At 45.2% G+C, this 21,838-nt stretch overlaps 1 protein-coding gene across 3 annotated transcripts in view; it reads right to left on the bottom strand.

Annotated features, from left to right (window-relative positions):
• The window catches only part of TBCD (tubulin folding cofactor D), a 265,482-nt gene that overhangs the window by 60,944 nt on the left and 182,700 nt on the right, over positions 1 to 21,838 (bottom strand). For all 3 annotated transcript variants that reach the window (XM_075903520.2, XM_075903522.2, XM_075903521.2), the window contains exons 27-30: positions 19,856 to 19,937; positions 12,559 to 12,677; positions 10,263 to 10,354; positions 7,958 to 8,098 (exon numbers count right to left, since the gene is read on the bottom strand). In XM_075903520.2, the coding sequence (XP_075759635.2) occupies positions 7,958 to 8,098; positions 10,263 to 10,354; positions 12,559 to 12,677; positions 19,856 to 19,937 (434 nt within the window). The remainder of the gene's footprint in view (positions 1 to 7,957; positions 8,099 to 10,262; positions 10,355 to 12,558; positions 12,678 to 19,855; positions 19,938 to 21,838) is intronic.

Here is a 21,838-nt window from a genome sequence, read left to right as displayed (position 1 = left end):
TCAGGACGCCTGGGGCAGAGCAGATGGGGTGCTGCTGGGTTGGTCCAGTAGCACCGAGGAGCGGCGCTACTGGAGTAACCCACCAGCACCCCAGCTGCTCTGCCCCAGGCGTCCCCAAGTCAGCTTCTGCTGAAACTGACCAGCGCTGACTACAGGAAGCCCGAGGCAGAGTTGCTCTGCCCCGGGCTTCCTGGAATCAGCTGCTGATCAGTTTCAGCAGCAGCTGACTTGGGGACGCCTGGGGTTCTTAAATTGATTCTGTATGTAAGTCAGAACTGGCGGTCAGTTTCAGCAGCCGCTGAATCTGGACGCCAGTTCCGACTTACATACAGATTCAACTTAAGAACAAACCTACAGTCCCTATCTTGTACGTAACCCGGGGACTGCCTGTATTTTCTCTCCTTCATAGTATTAGATACTCATTAGTCACCCCCGTAGACAGATTGTTTGCTGGGACTTGTCCAATCTGTTATAAGGAATGTTTCATTTTTCATATGAAAAATAAAGTTGATTAACCTTCCCACACATTTATCAAAGATTCACTCTCACACACACTCACACTCACAGTCTCTAAAGAAAATGTTTCTTTCACACAGAACTTGAGATTTTTTTTCCTTGTAGGTCTTCCAAATAAGCCTTTTTGTTTGAAAGAAACTAAAACTGGAAACAGACATCAAGGGCCAGTTTTTAAAAAGTACATAGCTTCCAATAGCTCCCACTGAGAAGCTCTTTCTTTAGTTACCTGTTATTGTTGATTTTGGCTGGCATTGTCAAAGGAGCTTTTTGGGAGGTTAGCACCCAATTCACACTTGAATTTCAAGGACAGCTACATCCCTGAGGCTCCTTTAAAAATCCCAGGCTCTACTGAAAATGTTATTTTTAATTCAAGGCAGAAGTAGAGGGAGGAACAAAAAAGAAAGTTAATCATGGGTTAACTGACCAGAATAGCTACTGCAAAACAAACTAGTCCACATGTACACTCTTATTCCAGAATAAGAGGCTGCACACACAAGGTGCTATTCTGGAATATACCTCATGTAGACAAACCTTAACAGTGAACAAGTAGGAGGAAAAAAAGACAGGCCCAGGTTATCACCTGCCTATGTATGATTACCAGTAAGGGATTTGTACTATCATAGTGGGGGTGAGCCTAAAGGAGGTATAGGAAGGAGGATTCTTGTCTATTTCTAGTTGCTATTTCTTATTTAATACAACACAAATAATCAAATATTAATTTCTGCATGTAGGCATTACGTGATTGTGAATGAGAAATAAACTTGTTCACAAGACAATCGCTATAGAAGAGGTATTCCACTCTGGGTGTGAGAACCTATGTTCTAAATTGATGACATTGAATTAAAATGGCCATGTTTGGTAAAACGCCAGTTAAAATGCCTGTGCAGCAGCATTTACTATTGAATGTACTTAAAATGGCTTCTGAAAATTCCAGCACATTAGGAGGAATGTCAAAAATATTTTTGCCATAAGGCCAGTGTATCAATAGTTGAATGGTAGATGCTGGCAAAGAGAGGACTATGTTCTAGAAAGTAATTTACTCCTAAAACTTAAAAAAAAAAAATTAGCAAATGCATGTTTCTGGGACCATGGTCCCATCACATTGTATCCTCAGAAAGTTCTACATTTCACCTCTATGAGAAAGTATAATAACCATCAGCATACAGTAGAACCTCAAAGTTATAAATGGACCAGTCAAGCAAATATAGTACAGTATTGTGTTAAGTGTAAACCACTAGAAAAATAAAGGGAAAGCAGCATTTTACTTCTTCATAGTAATCTTTCAAAGCTGCATTAAATCAATGTCCAATTGTAAACTTTTGAAAGAACCACCACACAATTTTGTTCAGAGTTATAAACTTTGCTGAGTTATGAACTTTTGTAGCTGTTGTTCTTCCGATGTGTTGCTCGTGGCCATTCCATTTACGTGTGTGCACACTGCATGCATGATTGATGGAAGGCTTTCCTTCCGTAGTACCCGTTAGGCCAGCAGGGGAGCCCCCTGGAGTGGTGCCTCCATGGCAATGCATATATACCCCTGGTGGCCCTCTGCCCCCTCAGCTCCTTCTTGCTGGATCACTCCAATGAAGGGAAGATGGGCAGGTGACAGTCTGCTCAGTGCCGATGACTCCCACAACAAGGCTGGTGCATTGTGTGTGACGGCCACCCTAGGAACCTTGTGAGAAGGATTGAGGGGTTCCTATGAGAGAGCTTCATGGAGCTCAGTACTCAAGACTGGCGCTCCATCTGCAGACACGTGAATGAGCTGTTGCATGCCCCCTGCACTGAGTAGACAGAGAGAGAGCACGCTACCCCTCATGTTCCATTGCTTGACCCCACTTGTAGTTAAAGTTAGACAGCTCACCAGAAGTGCCCTCCCCAGGTTCATCAATGGCCTGAGAGACACTGGGAGGGGGCAGGCGGGAGGGAACAGTTCCAACGTCAAGAGCGGCTTCTGGCTAGTCTCCTCCTCTTCCTCCTCCTCCTCTTCCTCATGACCCCACTCTCCTGCAGGGTGATGTCAGGCATGTCTGGTCCTGACTCAACGACAACAGTAGGGGAGCTGCTCCCCACCACGAATGGCATCCAAGTGGTCGTAGAAGCAGAACGGGTGAAATACCACACCAGAGCATCCACTCTGCTCCTTGGCCTTCTGATGGGACTGCTGTAGCTCCTTGATTTTCATCCTGCACTGCCTGAAAGTCCTGGAATGGCTTTTCACCGCGAGGCTGGCTGCGATCCTGCCATAGATATTGGCGTTCCATTTTTTGGTCCTGAGTTCAGAGAGGATGGACTCATCTCCCTATGCATCGATGAGGTGTAGGGTCTCCAAGGCATTCCAGGCTGGAGCTCTTCTGCACCTCTGGGAAGTGGAGGCCATGGGAGCAGAAGAACTCACCATCGTTGCAGCGTTGGATGGATTGGCGTGGAAGTCATATCCGCGTGTCCTGCAGTGTTCTGCTTGCTCACAAAGCTGGCCAGATGAGATAAGCCAATCTACAGTTCTAGTTTTTTGGGTTTTTTTAGCTCAGTGGGAAAGCAGTAGATATGCAAGGTGTTACCAGAGCAGTCATAGCCGATAGCTGCGGGAGGCCTCCTGAAGGCCAATGGGCTCAAATTTCTGGCAATGCAGCATCTACACTAGCATAACTTCAGCCACGTATGGTCGGGCCCACTCAGTCACAAATAAGGCTTTCAAATAACCTTGGAAGAGCTTTTTATTTATTTTCAGAAGGTATATGAAACACAAAAATGAAAAAGAAAAAAGCATTTCAGGACTAGAATGTTCTGTTTATAGTAGGGCTGTCAAGCAATTAAAAAATTTAATCGCTATTAAATGCGTGAGCCTCCCCCTTTGAAATGCCTCTGTCGCACATCAAAGGGGCAGCACAACACATAGCCCAGGATCAGCTGGAGTGCCCAGCTGATCCTGGGCTCCGCATTGCACTGCCCCTTGGTAATGTCGCTCTGGCGCCTCAAAGGGGCAGCACATTAGGAGCCTGGGATCAGCTGGATTGCACGTCTGACCCCAGGCTCCACCTGAGCTGCCCCCTTTGAAGCGCCAGAGCAGTGCTACAAAGGGGCAATGCAACGCAGAGCCGGGGATCAGACAGACACTTCAACTGATTCCCGGTAGAGAAGTTAAAGACTAGTCGACTATCTGATAAGCAAACGCTTAAAGGATAGTCAGTCGACTAACGGACTAGTCTATTCCCCACCCCTTCTTTGTTGCCTCCATCATAGCGTTTCCCAAACTATGGGCCGCGGTCCGGTACCGGGCCGTGGGAAAAAAATACCAGGCCTCAGCATGGCTGCCAGGGTGTTCTGGGCTCCCGGACTACCCATGAAGCACCAGGTTCCCCAAGCCCACAACCGGGCTGGGCGGATGCAGCCGTATGTTTCAGGCTCCCGGAAGAGGCATAGTGAGGGTTACCTGGTGAGCTCTTATTGCTGGCTGTGGAGGGGGGCTGGAAAGCAGGGTCAGGACAATGGAGCTCCCCAAGGGAGATAGGGAGGGGAACTGGCCGGCAGAAGCAGGGCTGGCCAGGGGGACGGGAGCAATGGGGCTGGCCAGGGGAGATCACGGGTAGGGGGAGGGGGAAACCGGCAGGAAGAAGCAGGGCTGGCCGGGGGGGGGCAGGAGCAGTGGGGCTGACCAAGGAAGATCGTGGGGGGGGGGGGGGGAAAATCGGCTGGCGGGGGCAGTGAAGCTGGCTGGGGAACCAGCCAGCGGAAGCAGTGCTGGCGGGGGCAGCAGGGCTTGCCAGGAGAGATCGGGAGAGAATCGGCTGGTGGGGACAGCGGGGCTGGCCCAGGGTGGGGGGGGAAGATGGGGGGGGGAGGGGAGAGAATCGGCCAGCGGGGAGCAGGACAGTTCAGGGCACATGCAGATCCTGAATAAAAATGGAAAAGCAGGGCCTTTTAAATATCCCCGCTGCTGACAGTGAGGTTTACAGGCACTGCAATGTGTCAGAATGGAGAGAACCTGGTGCAGTCACCATCCGGAATGAGAATATGGATAAAAAAATTCCAAAGATGGTGTCAGCTTTCTGAAAATAAATGAGCCCCTTTTCAATACACCAAGTGGTGGTGCAGGGTTTTATTGGATTACAGTCCATTTTCCCAATCCATATTCCCTTAACTTGCTGGTAAGAATGTTGTGGGTGACTGTATCAAAAGCTCTGCTAAAGCTGGCCCTGGGGGCTTTGGGAGGACCAAAAGCAATGTATCTGCATATTTGTAATTTGCTTAATGAATATTCAAATAAATGTTACCGGTTCTCTGAAAGCTTGTGAATGGATTTACTGGTCCCCGTGTCAAAAAGTTTGGGAACCCCTGCTCTATCAGATAGAGGAAGCAAAAGGGCAGGAGGGGTACTTCAAAACAGCAGCACCACACAATTGTGCAGCACTGCTGCTTTGAAACCCCAAGGCGACTTTTCAAAGGGGCAGCCGTGGAGCCCCGGGGTCAGCTGGGGACTCCCCAGCTGATCCTAGGCTCCACGCAGCATTTCCCCAGCTGACCCCAGGTTCCACATGGTACTTCCCCGGAACCCAGGGTCAGCTGGGGAGTCTCCCGCTGATCCTGGGTTCCGCGTTGTGCTGCCCCTTTGAAGCGCTGCCGCAGCAGCAGTTCAAAGGGACAGTGCAGCATTAACGCTTGCGATTAACGCATTAAAAATGTAATGTGTTAAACCTTGACTGCGTTAATCGCAGGCATTAATGCATGTCAATTGACAGCCCTAGTTTATAGCTCATATTTTTAAAAAGAAATAGGTTGAATTGCAGAATTTTGTGTTATTTTAGCTTAAGTTGCTGGTGGAAAAGGGGCTCTGTAAATGAAAGAAAGCATAGTCAAAATCTTTAATGAATCAAATTGTACCACGGAATCTCTATGGGTAGAAAGTCCATGCTTACATAATAAGAGTATAGCAACAGGAATAAACTACAGATCACCTGACCAAGACAGTAACATGACTGTGAAATGCTTGGGGAGCTAGTTTAAAGGAAACAAAATGAAGTATTTTTCCACACAAGTCTCAGTCCAGCTGTGGAACTCATTGCCAGGGGATGTTGTGAAGTCAAAAGCTGTAACTAGGTTAAAAGAAGAATTACATAACTATTGACGGATCTATCCTCCATTAACTTATTAGCCATGAGGGTCAGAGATGCAACGCCATGCTCTGAATGTCCCTAAGCTTCTGAGTACGAGACACTGGGACTGTATGGCAGGGGACAGGTCATTCAATAATTATGTTATTCTGTTTATTCCATCTGAAGCATATGCCATTGGCCACCGTCAGAAGACAGGATACTGGGTTACATGGATCAGTGGTCTGATCCAATATGGGCCTTCATGGATTGCTCCAAGAAGTGCATCCACGGACTTCTGCATGCAAAGGAGAAGGAGATGCAGCTTGAGCATTTATCTGGAGGTGAGCTCACCCAGGACAAGAGAGACCTGCTATGACTATCTCTGTGTGGAATCAGATCATTGTACAAAAGACTTTGTTTTGAATGTGTAATGAAATAAAGGGTTTAGAAATTAAGCTAACCAGTGAGGATCAAGCTGGAGCTTAGACAAAAACCCGCGCATGTCAGGATAGCTGGGATTCTATCTTACTGCTACGATGGTAAGAGGGAACTAAAGGAAGGTTGCAGCTGTTCCACCTTTCACACCTTCACCAGGGACACTACCTAGCAAAAGGTTCCAAGCTTGCACTGAGGAGGAACATGCACCTACTCCAGGGTCCATCCTGATGCATAATCAAATAAACTAAGCTACTTGCAAGCCGAAATGGGTGTGTATATTTGCACTTTGTTTTCCCCAGCTCAGAGAACGGCTGTTTAATTCCTGAAGAACTGAAATGTTTTGGGTCGTGCACACTGAAATATTTCATATGTACAGAACAAAAGATGACTTGCATTATTTTTTAAATTGGGTAGCTGTCCTTCCAGGATCACATTTTACATATTTTTTTTCTGGATTTCACAAAATGAAGGAGAAGATGCAGTCCTTACCTCCCCTTTCTTTGCCCATTTCTCAAGGAATGCAGAGCTCTTCAACCAGTGAGTGACCTAATCACTCTCTATTTATATAAAAAAACTTTTTCCTGTGGGATGACGGAGTGACATCACATCACTCTGCATCCACAGGAACAAGCTGCACTCATTCCCAGCCTGGGCGCTGCGGCCCTGGCATGGGGACCCTCCCCTTTCCTCCCCAGAGGCCGGGGAAGAGCCCTAAGCTGCTGCGCTGGCTTGGCTTTGGCCCTCCTCCGGTGGGTGGCTGGTGGGGGGCCAAGAGACCAAGGCTGCAGTGGGGGTGGGGAGGTGGCGAGAGGCCGGGGTTGGCTGTGGACAAGGGGTGGGGGCGAGAGGCCAGGGCTGGCTGCAGTCCTGGCCCTCCCCTCCCCAGCGGCTGGGGTTGGAGGGGCGAGAGCCCAAGGCTAGTACAGCCCCGGTCCTCCCCTCCTTGGCGACCACGGGGAGGCGAAGAGGTTAGTGAGCATAGTGAGCAGGGGTATAGCCCCCTAGTATCCCAAATTCTGTGCACTTTAGTGTCTAAGCTCAATTAGGGAGAAAACTTCTTACAATGTCTTTGGTTTATGTCCTTTTTAAAACCACACTTTCTATCCCATCTCACTGAAGGAATAATACAGAACCTTCTCAATTCACTAAGGTAAACTGTATGTATTGAACAATTTCCCACCTTGTTATTACTCTGTACATATTAAGATTTGAACACCAAAGCACAATTAATGCAAAACTTTAAAGTTATTGTTTTTACCTGTAAGAGCTGCAGCCACTGAAACTGTGAAATCGAGATAGCCAAAGACTACTATGCCTTTAAGAAACATACTATTTAATTTTTTTAAACCAGGTGTTTTAAACTGAAAGAAATAGGAGCACCTAACAGATTATACAATGGCTCCCTCTGCTGCCCACTCAGCCACCTAAAAAGCTGTGATGGGACGCATTCTTATTTAGTTGCTCTTTTGGGCAGAGGCATGACTCAGAGCATATATGGTATTTAAACATACTATAAGCAAAGGGTGAACACTGGAAAGATGCGATGACTTTACTTATTCCTGCACTTGAGGATAACACCCTCACAAATGACTCACATTTACCTTGAGGCTTTATTCATCACTGGAAAAAAAAAGGATGGTAAATGCCAGAAAAGGGCCACATGCGAGGTTTGTTTGGTTTTTTTTCCTGAGGCAAAGGTAAAAAAATTACTGTCCTCATTTTCTACACTGTATTTATATCTTGCCTCACTCCAATCTCCATGCATTTGGCGATATTTATTTTTTTCCCATTTTAGCTTTCTGAAAACCACTGAGTCTGAATGGGCCCTAATGACAGATGTACAGTAGTGGTAACAAAATACAAATAGAAAGGAATTTCTTTTTTTAATCTCTAAATATGTGAGGCCTTACCATGCTCCAACATCGCCTCGGCTGTCTGTGGTGTAGTCACTCATACCATTAAGTAACATTGTATAGATCTGAACCACATTATCTTTGCAGACAAATTCATCCTGTGATCCTTCTCTCTTCACACCAACTGTCTGACAAACTCTGTAACAGAGACATACAAAAGAAATTCTAAAGAAAAAGGACAAAATTATGCCAGCCTTTGTTTTGTTCACACTCTACTATTTTGGACATACAAACTTCATGCCTTCTGATTTCATAACTTCTGATTCAACAGTGAAATAGTTGCATAAATGAAATATTTGCAGGGACTTCAAGTGACAAGGTCTCAAGGATAGTAAGGGCTTGTCTACACATATGGTGCTGCAGTGGTGCAAGTGTGCTGATGTAGTGTGTTAGTCAAGCCATTACTATGCCAATGGAAAAGCTTCTCTGAAAAAAGCAGTGTCTATGTTGATAAGAGAAGCTTTCTTTCCAATATGATGCAGGCTACCCCAGTTGATAGGTCAGTATAACTTCAGTACTCAGGGCGGTGGATTTTTCATGCCCCTGAACAACATAGATATGCCTCTGTTACTTGGCAATGTGCCTAACACATGGGTTTTTATTTGTAGGATAAATGCAAAAAGCAGCACAATTATTTTACATCTCATCATCCTGACTATTTCCTGACCAAACAGGTAGAGCAGAGGAACAATGTGATGTCTGTACACACCATCACAAAGATGTCCAGTGTCTTTTATTTTATGTTAATTGTGAATTGGTATTTTTTTAAACTGCACTGAGTATCTAATTTATGCTGGGAAAAGATGTAATCAGTCAATTCGTCAACCTTGAAAATGTTCCTTGAAAGAAAAAAAATGAAAATGCGAAATACATGTATTATTTGGGGCTTTTTATGTTATTGAAAATAAAATGAAAAAACTCAGTTCTTGTCTTTAGTACAGGCAGTCCCCGGGTTACGTACAAGATAGGGACTGTAGATTTGTTCTTAAGTTGAATCTGTATGTAAGTCGGAACTGGCGTCAGCCGCTCCTGAAACTGATCAGTTTCAACTGCAGCTGAATCTGGACGCCAGTTCTGACTTACATACAGATTCAACTTAAGAAACCCAGGCGTCCCCAAGTCAGCTGCTGCTGAAACTGATCAGCGGCTGATTCCAGGAAGCCGGGGGCAGAGCAACTCTGCCTCGGGCTTCCTGTAGTCAGCCGCTTGTCAGTTTCAGCAGCAGCTGACTTGGGGACGCCTGGGGCAGGGCAGCTGGGGTGCTGCTGGGTTGCTCCAGTAGCGCGGCTCCTCGGCACTACTGGAGCAACCCAGCAGCACCCCAGCTGCTCTGCCCCAGGCGTCCTGATTCAGCCGCTGCTGAAACTGACCAGCAGCAGCTGAATCAGGACGCCTGGGGCAGAGCAGCTGGGGTGCTGCCGGGTTGGTCCGGAGCAGCGCTGCGGGACCAACCCGGCAGCCCCCAGCTGATCTACCCCAGGGGTAGGCAAGAAAAGCCTGGTCTGCTGTGGGGGCACTAGCTGCACCCCCCCCCAGCAGACCAGGGAGATGGGGGTGGCGGGACCGCCCAAGTCCTGCACAGCTTTGCTCCGTCTCCCTGGTCTGCTGACCTGGGAGACGCGGAGCAAAGCCGCAGAGCACGCGGGCAGCGGGACAGTCCAGGCGCACCGTGGCTGTCCCACTGCTGGCGTGCTCCGCGGCTTTGCTCCCCGTCTCCCTGGTCTGCTGGTCGGGAGACGGGGAGCAAAGCCTTGGAGCACGCCCGCAGGGGGACAGCTCAAGTGCGCCCATGCTGTCCCGCTGCGGGCGTGCTCCAAGGTTTTGCTCTCCATCTCCCTGCAGACCAGGGAGACGGGGAGCAGCTTTTCTCGCCCCGGAGGATGGGGGCGGCGGACCGCGGCGCATCTGGGCGTCCCGCCGCTCCCGTCCTCCAGGGCGAGAAAAGCCCTGTTCGTAACTGCAGATCCGACATAAGTCGGATCCACATAACTCGGGGACTGCCTGTAGTCCAGGTTAGTACCATTAACTTCCAGTTCATGCAAAGGGAGAGCTTTCCCCCATGCAACTGACACATTTGACTGATTAAAAAACAATGATGAAACCTCCACAGTGGTTCCACACAGCACTCATCAGTCTGATGAATAGGATGACAGGTGGCATCAAGAATGGATTTAAGTGAGATGAATAGCGGGGGTCCATATGACCCCATGAAGAATATATAAAAACCCCTCTAGGAGTTAATCCAATATTACCATGCTGTAGTGATTCAAAGTCAGATAAAAATAAAGCTGGCAAAACATACTTTGCGATTGCTTTTAAGCCATCTCTTCTTGATTCTGCAAAGCTCACATGTTTGTCAGAAATGCAGGTAACTTTTTTCAAACTTTGTAAAACCTGAAAAGAAACAAATACGTATTCACAATATGCTTGCGATGGATGCTCGATTTAAAAACACTGGAGAATGAAGTTAACCATTTATCCACAGAGCAAGCACTTCACAAGCCTTAGGTCGTACAAGCTTCTCTACAGAGAGCCCCCTGAATACACCTTCCCTTCCACATGGACATGCAACTTTTTAGGGCAAAGAGTAAGGCCCTTCATTTCCATTTCTTTTTAATTTCCTGGAGTTTACCAGCGGTTATTATAAAATTAAAATGTGCATGAAAATTAGTGCAAAAGATTAACTTCAGTTTTCCAGATAAATATTGGGGTTAATATTATGGAGCAGGGGACAACAAATAGAGATAAGTAAGGGTAGACGAAAAAAAGAGCTCAAAGCATGGGCCCGGTGCTTGAACCAAAGTAAGTAAGAGTTATACTATAAGCAATAGACAGGCCATATCAAAAGCAAATGTTTGCCTGCAAGTCCGTGTTTCTTGGCACTAGAACAGCTAGCATGACTAAAAGCACGTGAAGTATGTAAATATATTCCATCAGGACATGATAAAATAGTTTGAAACGACAAGAGTGAAAGCATAACAACAGGCAAGTGAATGCTTTGAAGGAAAGTACAAGGGGAGGTATCAAACATGTCATTAATGCGTAAGATGATACATACGGTATGTATCATAGATTGGAGTACCTCGACTTAATTCTTTGGCTGGCCTAAGGGGCAATAGTGAAATCCATACCATCAACTGAGCTGTGTCCATTGTTCCAGCTACAAATACGTAGGGGCTCGGAGGCCATTTGGCTACCGATATCTATTAATGTACTTCGTTCAACAATAAACCTGACTTGGGTGCTTTTGTATCTTATTTGAGCCTGTGGTCTTTGGAGGCTATTATGCTAGCTACCTGCGCAGAGCTGGCACAGTATACTGAGGGAGCGTTCGAAAACACACGCAGCCAAACGTTTATCATCACTGACAGAACAGGAGACCTGTCAGGATGCCACACCAGTGAATCCTGAATTTACTGTATTGCTGTCCTGAATTACTACATTGGCGACCCTGACCGCCGATCTAGTAAGTAAGCAAGATGACCACGGTAAGAATCGCTAACATGGCAAAAAAACACAACTTAGGGAACCCGCTCAGCTCCTCCCCTAAAAATACCCACAGTGTGATGAAATATGAATCCATTTGATTGCCAGTAATGGGGGTCCATTTGAGTTTAAATGGGAAAATATGGACTGGCATTTGTAAAGCAATGGTAAAATCTAAAGCTCTAAAGAACAGTAATTAAAGTAAAAAAAAAGCTAGAACTTTGCAATTAATGTCTATGGCAGTAAAATGGCTTAAACAGCATTCCACTATACTAGCTTCCCAAATAAATGAAAAAACTAAGAAATAAAGGAAGCAACACAGGCTGTTGAGCACTGGAAAGCTGTTCTGCTAACAGGGCAACAGGTTAAAAATATATATTGCCGCAGTCTAGCTGTTATGAAAAGCCTGAAATAAAAAGTTTTAAAAAAAATTAGCTGACTGAAGAAATAAAAATAAAAATTTACCCAGGAAAAGTAACCAGGAGGTGTGGGGGCTAGTTAACCTCATTAATTTTCTGAACATATGCTAAGCCAGGGGTGTCCAAACTTTTTTCAAAGAGGGCCAGATTTGAAGAAGTGAACATGCGTGAGGGCCGTCCCCGCACTCTCAGTCCCAAAGCGGAGGGCCCGCAGGGTAGGAGGCGGGCGGAGAGCGCAGGGCACGCCGGCCTCACGGCGGCCCGGGGGCAGGGCGAACCCGCAGCCGAGCGGGGGAGCGGGGCTGCGGACGTGCCCTAAAGGGCAGGCTCTAGGACCGCGGAGGCCATGGGTGGCGGCGGCGCGGCTGGAAGCTGCGCGCTGGGCGCGCCAGTTCAAAAGAGCGCCGGGGAGCCAGGAGAGGGGGAGGAAGCGGGGGCCGTATTAAATCGGAACACGGGCCACAATTGGCCCGCGGGCCGGACTTTGGACATGCCTGTGTTAAGCTAAAGTAATTAGTCTTGACTGAGTTATTGTAGCATAAACGAACCGCCTCACATACACACTCATGGCAATGATTCTTTATAATTTATTTGATTAAGCATTCAGACTTCATTCAACTATTTCCTGAATCGTTATACCTACTTTTGGGGGAGGCGGGGGGTTGGAGGAAAGAGGACTACACTTCAACTCACCTGCTGGAGCTTGCCTTTTAGCAGAAATCTTGGAAAGGCCCCCAGGGCTAGTGAAAACCCACAACGAATCATTTCCTCTGTGTTCTGAAGTTCTGAAATATATTGCTCCAACAGTTCACCTAGAAAAACACAATTGCAAAGTGAAACCCAGAGACTACATCATTACATTAGCTACCCTACCTGTAGAAGATTAGGGAGCCTGTATGAACATTCTCTTCCTAAAATGGAAGATATTCTCTTTTCACAAAAAAATTATTTAACAAAACTGTTGTGATTCCTATGTTGTAGCTTTCTGGATACTATTCACCTATCAATTTAGACTGAATTTAACCCTGTTCTTTCCAAAGAGTGACACAGGTTAAATTAATCTAATTTTAATATTTTGGTGTATTTTATTTTTAACCAAAACCAAGGACTTATGCAGATCTTATCCTAAAGCAGGAGGCTCAATGCAGGCATGTAGGGACATATTCTCTTAGGGTATGTCTACACTACAACGTTAATTCGAACTAACTTTGCTAATTCGAACTAGCATGTCCACATTAAGTGGACCCTGAACCGGGGTTAAGGATGGCTGGAAGCAGTGCCGGCAGGGCATCAGAGGAGGACTTAGAGCGTGGAGATGCTGTCTCAGGCTAGCCGAGGGCTGTGCTTAAAGGGACCCGACCCCCACCCCGGACAGACAGTTCTCAGGGGTGCCCCGCTTGCAAAGCAGTCCTGGCTTGGAGTGCCCTGAGTGCCCACACTGGGCACATCACAGCACTCGGCTGCACTTGCCACAGGCTGCCATCTCGGGAGAGGGGACAATTGGGGGGCTGCCCGCAGAGCCATCCCAGTCCTCCCCATCGGGGGCTCGTGCCCCATTCCTCCCTCACCTCCTTCCACTTACCCTTCCCTAGCCCCTCTTCTTGATGTACAAAATAAAGATAACGTGTCTTCCAAAATGGAATCTCTCTTTATTGAACAAAACTGGGGGAGACTGGGAAAAGGAGGTGGGAGAGGGGAAGAGAGAGGCTGGGAGAGGGGAGGGCGACTACAATGATCAGGGGTTGGGAACAGGTCCCAGATGAAGAGAGGCTACAGAGACTGGGACTGTTCAGCTTAGAAAAGAGGAGACGGAGGGGGGACAGGATAGAGGTCTCTAAAAGCAGGGGTTGGGTGGAGAGGGTGCATACAGAAAAGTTCTTCATTAGTTCCCATAATAGAAGGACTAGAGGACACCAAAGGAAAGGAATGGGTAGCAGGCTTCAAACTAGTAACAGAAAGTTGTTCTTCACAAAGCAAAGAGTCAACCTGTGGAACTCCTTGCTGCAGGAGGCTGTGAAGGCTACAACTAGAACAGAGTTTAAAGGGAAGTGAGATCAAGTCATGGAGGTTGGGTCCATGGAGTGGTATTAGCCAGGGGGTAGGAGTGGTGTCCCTGCCCAAGGTTTGTGGAAGGCTGGAGAGGGATGGCACGAGACAAATGGCTTGGTCACTGTCTTCGGTCCATCCCCTCCAGGGTACCTAGGGTTGGCCGCTGTCGGCAGACAGGCTACTGGGATACATGGACCTTTGGTCTGACCCAGGACGGCCACTATAATGTCAGGGCTCAGGGTCGGGGGTCTCAGTGGACCCCCTTGATTCTCTTGCACACCTGCTCCTGGGTGGCCAGGCTGGCAGCTCTCCTGCCCTAGCCGGCCACTTTCCTGTACCTAGTGCGGAGATCGTGGACAAGGTCCACGATGTCCGCACTAGCCCTGGTGGGTGCCCGCCTCTTGCAGTCCCGGGCAAGCTCCCGGGAGCCCCAAGCCTGGTCCCGGGAAGAGGGGGAGGGCTGGGGAGCATCGGGTGGGTGGCTCGATCCGTGCCAGGTGCAGGGTCTGCTGGCTGGGTGCTGGCAGGATTGCACCTGGCACGGGGACCGTAGTCAGCCCGTGCCCCTTTAAAGAGTCCGGGGCCGGTAGGGGGGCAGACGAGTTTCCCTGGTGTTGGCCAGAGTGGCCATCAGGGAAACCTGGGGAGGGCTAGCCTCCCACTAGTTCGAATTAAGGGGCAACACACCCCTTAATTCGAACTAGCTAGTTCGAACTAGGCTTAATCCTCGTGGAATGAGGATTACCTAGTTCGAACTAAGCGCTCCGTTAGTTCGAATTTATTTCGAACTAACGGAGCGCTAGTGTAGTGCCTATGAAAGTTAGTTCGAACTAACATCCGTTAGTTCGAACTAACTTTGTAGTGTAGACATACCCTTATATCCAACACAACTTCAGTACCAAGATTCCAAGGACAGAAGGGTCCACTGTGATCATCTAGTCTGACTTCTCATACAGCACAGGCCAAAGGACTTCCCTAAAATCACTGCTAGAATTTATTTATTTATTTTTATTTATTTATTTATTTTAAACACACACACACACACACACACACACACACACACAAATCCTGACTTACAAACTGCCAGGGACAGAGAATCCACTACAACCTCTGTACGTTGTTCGGATAGTTACTCTTACTTTTTTAAATTTACAATAAATTTCCAGTTTGAGTTTATCTAACCTCCCCTTACAGCTGTTGGATTGTGTTATACCTTTCCCTAGCAGACTGAGGAGCCCGTAATCAAACATTTATTTCCCTTGAGCCTATCATAAGGCAAGTTTTCTAAGTCTTTAAGCATTTTCATTGCTCTTTTTTAATCTTCTCCATGATTCTGCCACAGTTGCTAGAGAATGGTAACTATCTAGCCAGAATTTGCACTAGAGATTTTTAAAACACCAATAGGGCTTCCTTGAGGCACAGGGTATATTCAAGATAGAAAGCCTCATCCTTCAGTGCTCAGTCTCTCTATACGCCAGTGTAAAGAGGCAGGGAGAGAGGAATGAGAAGATGCACCCACACACTGAGAAAAGGAACTGACTACAATCCATGACAGAGAAGGAAAAAAACTGAGTTAGAGGAAATTAGGATTCATCCAGCGGAGGAAGCGACTTTACCAGACATGTACTTTCTTTTTAGTATTCACAAGGGATATAGAAATCAGAATGTTTATGAAGATCAAAACAGTGAAGTTGCTACCTGTCACCGGAGGATTAATTAATGAAGCAATATTTGCCGGAGGAAGAAAGGTAATTTGCCATAAGGCAATGCATTTAATCAAAACATATGACTCCATTCTAATTATTTTTAAATCTCCATTCAGTCAGCAGGTCTTCACTGCATGTCATCAGGAAACAGGAAGCTAGCTACCTATTCAAGAGCCAACACATTTTCATATAGACATATTTATTCTTTTAAAGCTTTCCAAACCATGGGCCCTTAGTAGAGATCCCTGAGGCCACATGAAGATACCATTCTTGCATAGGCACTCAGTGACAACATCTCAGACAAGGTGGTTGCAGAAACACTGCTATGATTAATGTTCATTTTAAACTGAAGGTCTCAGTCAAATGACAGAAAACTCAGAAGTGACAGAAAGCAAACCAGCAACTATTGATTGATAACTGCTAAGCAGTAGTAATTACTTTGCCTCAGGCAATGTGACATTACATGTCCCCTATCGGTATATGCTTGGAAAAACAGCACAGTCTAAGAAATGTCTACAATTTTCATTTAACAGGACCTGCAGCTACTGAAAGATCAGACAAGAACAATCTTAAAAGTGAGCTTTAGGCACAAAAGAAAAAAAGTGAAAATAAAAACAGAGAGGAAAGAAAGGGGATACAGCAGACGAGAAGAGAGTGCAGAGGAAAGAAAGTAGAAGGTGACAAACGAAATAAGTGATGTGATAGCAACACTGCAGACTAGTTGGGACTTTTTTGCTACCATGCAATCAAGTAATTCTGGTGCCATATTATCAAAATCCCATTTGCTTAACCCTTCTAGTGGTGCTTGAACCTGCTCTAAGAAGAATATCTGTTACCATGAGAGCTATACAGTAGATACCCTGTATTATATAGTCTTGCCCACACTACTTTTTCAGGAATTCTGGAGAAGTTCCTAGAAGCAGACTACAGATATGTATATGTTAGTGGTAGTACAGAGAAGACTAGGATTTCCACCTAAATGTACAAAGCAAGGCATACTAACATTCCTTTTAAAAAATGTTTGCATTATTTTTATCACCATGTGAATGAATGTTGAGAAAACCATGGTAGACTATAGGTGTTTCAATGCAACTGAGCTGCCATCAGAGCTCCCATGTAGTTGCTCTCTGCCAACAGGTCAACGTAGTTAGACTACCCTCAACAAGAGGAGTGGTAATTATATCAGCAGGAGTGCATCTCCCGCCAAGATAGCACTGTCGGCACTGACGCATCTCTTGGTGTAACTTATGTCACTTGGGAAGGTGCTTTTTCAAATCCCTGAGCAACAGAAGTTACACTGACAGACATGTCAGTGTAGACATAGCCAGGGTAGGTATACTTCCTCCCAGAATTCTGTTCTATGGTAGCCCTTTTCTGTTGACCATTCCCCAGTATAGACCCAATTATGTCAGCATAGCTACCTCGGTTGGTGTGGTTTTTTTCACATCCCTGACCGATGAATCTGTATCAATACATTACAACCTCTCAGTCTAAGAGTCCCTAATCAGAGAAGCAGCTCTGTGCACTGCTGCTGTCCCTCTTCCCCAGCTGGGGGGATTTCAATGTGCAAAGCCTCTTCCCCTGAGGTTTCTGGAGCGGTGGGGAGAGCAGATCCACGTGTCCCCTGGGAGCGGGATGGAAGGTAAGCACCCACCCTCATCCCCACACCTCACAGCCCTCTCTCTGGCCCTGCAAAGTCTTTAATCAGCATATCCTGTTTCCCAGGGTTGCCAGATTAAATAAATTCAAGTGTATAATTTTTTCAGTGTAGACCAGTCCTAAGTCACCTACTGCCCCTTTACTTTACCATGTTCACCCTCCCTTCTGATTCTGACACCTTACTATCTTCTTCTCCACACAGTCCTAGAATCACTGGGTTGGCAGAGACCTTAGGAGTCATCAAGTCCAACTCTCTGCCCAAAGCAGGACCAACCCCAATTGACTCATCCCGCCAGGGCTTGTCAAGTTGGGATTTAGGAATGAACATTCCATGACCTCCCTAGGAACCCGTTCCAGTGCTTCACCACCTTCCTAGTGAAATAGTTCTTCCTAATAGCCAGTCTAGACCTCCCCTACTGCAACGTGAGGTCATTGCTCCTTATTCTGCCATCCGTCACTACTGAGAACAGCCTCTCTCCGTCCTCTTTGCAATCCCCCTTCAGGTAGTTGAAAGCTGCTATTAAATCCCCTCTAATTTTTCTCTTCTGTAGGCTAAATAACTCAAATCTCTCAGCCTCTCCTCATAAGTCATGTGCTTCAGGCCCCTGATCATTTTACCTGCAGCTATTAAGACTTCAACAAGCACATTTATATCCAGTCTGACCTATTAGTTCTCCTTTATTTTAACCTTCAACATTCAAACTCTCACTTTCCAAAATGATCAAAATACTCTACTTTGTCATCAGTAAACAGGTCAACTAATAACGAATTGTTTGAGGAGTAGCAAAGTATAGTTGGCATGTATTTGTTTACCAAAAAGAAAAGCCCCAAAGCATATTTAACAACTGCACTACACTTACCTAATCCATGTTCCAGTCTGGTCAATCTCATGGTCATAGGATTTTAAAAATCGTAAATGTCATGATTTCAGCTATTTAAATCTGAAATTACATGTGCTGTATTTGTAGGGGTTCTGACCCAAAAAGAAGTTGATGGCTTGCAAGATTACTGTGTGCGGAGGGGGGCAATACTAGTACCCTTACTTCTGCACTGCTGCTGGCAGTGGGGCTGCCTTTAGATCTGAGCAGCTGGAGAGTGGTGGCTGCTGGCCAAGAGCTCAGCTCTGAAGGCAGAGCCATTGCCAGCAGCAGCCCAGGAGGATGGCATAGCGTGGAACTGCCCCCCCCCCCCTTACTTCTGTGGTGCTGTCTGCAGAGCTGGGCCCTCAGTCAGCAGCTGCCACTCTCCAGCCGCCTACTTCAAAAGGCAGTACAGAGGTAAGGGTGGTGATACCAATGGCCCTCCTAAAATAATTTTGCAGCACCCCCCGCCCCATCCACCCAACTCCCTTTGGGTCAGGACCCCCAATTTGAGAAGCATGGGTCTCACCCATGAAATCTGTATACTATATGGTGAAAGCACACAAGACCAGATGTCACCCAGGGAGGAGGACACCAGTTTTCACAGTCTGTGATGCATTTTTCATAGCCATTAATTTGTTGGGCCCTATTAATAACTGTAAATTTTGTAAGTGCATCTCTCCTCTTTACATGCTGCTTGTATGTCCTCTTAGATTGCAAACTCTCTGGGGAAAGGACTGAACCTTTCTGTACATGTAGGCAGTGCCTAGCTAATTCTGGGAACAACTAGAATGAAAATAAAAATAAATAATGAACTATTATATTACATATGTGATTTAGGAATGACAAAAAATAAATGTAGGAAAATATTCTCCTAATTCTTGTGAAAAATGTATGTAATTCCACTATCGTATTTAAACATGGAAACGTAGGTACTGACATACTGGATATAGCCAGTGGTCTATCTAGTCCAACAGCGTGTCTTTGAGAATGACCAACACCAGATAGCTTCAGAGAATGGTGCAGGAAAGTGCACATTAGATAGGTATCGGATACTTTGCCTCCAATGAATATCTTAAAGCCCCCCAAGAATAAGTAATTGGCTTAAACCCTAAAAACATGAGGTGTTTTTCTGAACCATTGAAAGTCTCTTGCATCACAACACCCACACTACATCACTTATTTTTGGACAGGTTATGTAAAAAAAAAAGATGTAAGCTAGCTCTTGGGTATCTATGTATCTTTCCTTGAGCCATAAATTATTGGTATTTTTAATCACCATTGATTGGTTATAAGAGGTAAAATATTCAAAGTACATAAATTAAATAGAAGAAATAGTAGTTTCAAGATGCACACAAACCATAAGTGTGTATACTAAGAGCAACCATTCAGAAAGTAAACAACTGAGGCAATACAAATAACAAATAACAATGCCCTACATACATGCATGCAGTCTTTTTCTTTCATCCCTCCAAGGCATTTTTCCATATAGAAAATAGGGATGGTGCATATTAATTACATAAAGATGTACATCCAATTAAATGTACTTTAAAATGGTACATAACTGGGCTGGGCCTTCAGAATTTGCTAATCTACTGTATTACTTTTCCAACAACCTATTTTACCTCCTATGGTTGTCTTCTCCCTGTGTAATGCACATGAATAATTAAAAGACATTCATTAAAGAAAACAGAGACAATACATATGAATCATTACCCTGAAGAGCTGGACTGGCTTCTCTCTGTTCATTGCTGTAATACTCATTACACAATGCAGCAAGGGCAGAGACTGCAGCTTCCTGAAATAAAATTGCAAGCATTAAAATGTATATTTAATGTAATATTTCTCTAAATATCTATACTAATATTACAGTGTCCAGAGTTAGGATACTGGATTTAAAAAAATATAAGTAAATTCTGTATATTAATGCAAGGTACAATTGTTCCTTATACTATTCCCAATAATTACTGAAATCAGATTTTTGTTTTGATTAAACCTCTTGTACATTACCCTGTAGGAATAACTCTAAACCAGTGTATCTTTACAATTGTCAAGATTTCTTAAGTCATTATGAATTATACCGATTACATAAATTCTGTACTAATAAATTACAGTGATTAAACTCTAAGAAATTATTATTGCCTTTTGTGGACCATATTTTGAGTTCACTTGAGAGTACCTGTACCTGGATATGTATGATACAGGAATCTTTTTCTCCCTTCAATAATCTATATTATTTCCAAATTCTGATGTAGCGACTGTATTTCTTTAAAAAATGTAAAATTAACTCAGAAATAACATTTAAGAAATATTTAAGGGTAAAAAAGATTAAAAAAATAGAAACCATATATACAACACAGGTTTTGTCCAGCAGCTCAATGTTGTTACATAATTTCAGTATAGAGCAGGGAGTAGTACAAGAATTTCCATACTTCTAGATGGCAGATCTTTGTGACGTGCAGCAAACCGTTCTAACACAGATACTGCTTGAGAAATATATGACAGCAGCTTCTCACAAAATTCACTGTACAGCTACATTCTTCAGCAAGCAATACAGCGATGACCAAAGTAATAATAAAGTTGAGTATATATACTCTTCATTCCCTAATAATAGTAATAATAATGACATTTTCATTACAACGTGGGTGTTTTCCACTGAAAATAAGGACTGGTAAGACAAGAATTTTCTCTGTCATCTCACAATTCTATCCTAAAAATATTTTAGAGATCCAGCAGATCAGATAATCTCTCTTAATTTAACTATCTTCTGTTGGTGGAAGGTACAAGCTTTTGAGCTTATACATTCAGGTCAAGAAGAACTCTGTGTAGTCTGTAAGCAAGTATATTCTGCCAAAAGAAGTTAGTCCAATGATGACTTCACCACAACTGTCTCTCAAGTATCCCTGACCCAAAACTGCTGTAACACTGCAAACTCCTCACATACATAAGATTTTATCTCCATGCTAAGCCAGAAATTTTGAAAAAAGAATTGTATCTCTTTTTAAGATTAGTGATTACTCAAACTATATTAGCCAAGTATCTAGAACAGCGGTCACCAACCAGTAGATCAGGATCTACCAATAGATCTTGGAGTCGCTGACAGGTGACCCTGACTAGTTTGGCTGGGAAGCTATCAGGTGCTGGCACTTCAGTTGCCCTTCCACCTGCTGTCATGCTGCTCCTGCCTAGAGCCTCAGAGCTGCCACCTGGGAGGCTCCTGCTTGCCCTGCAGAGTGTGAGAGAGAGAAGGGGGGAGTGCTGATGTCAGGGTGTCCCTTCTCCCACCACTCCTGTACCCTGTCTCCACAGAGAGAGAAGGGGAAGGAGGGAGCTTGGCAATGCAAATCTCTGTCACTCTCACATACTGTGCATTCTCACAAACACGCACTGTCCTTCCTTCTCATTTCCTGACCCAACACGTCCATGGGGGGTTGTTACCATTTTTCCTGCTTGCAGAGTGGGTTAGTTTTAGTTTTTGACTGGTCTGTGCATTTCATAACTTTCATTTCTCTCTTATGCTTAAACTTAATCCTTTGCATAGTCAGTTCTAAAATGCCAAACCTGCCATTGTTGAAGTAATTATCCCTGTGGTAATTGTGCTCCTGGAAGTGGCTGGCATGTCCCTGCAGCCCGAGAAACTCAGAACAGGGGGTCTCCACATGCTGCCCTTGCCTGCAGACACCCTCCTGCAGCTCCCAT

This window comes from Pelodiscus sinensis, chromosome 20 (assembly GCF_052426305.1).
Source record: "Pelodiscus sinensis isolate ZL-2025 chromosome 20, ASM5242630v1, whole genome shotgun sequence".
Taxonomy (NCBI): Eukaryota; Metazoa; Chordata; order Testudines; family Trionychidae; genus Pelodiscus; species Pelodiscus sinensis.
Note: the sequence above shows the minus strand (reverse complement) of the source record. Positions and strands in the feature narration are given on the sequence as shown.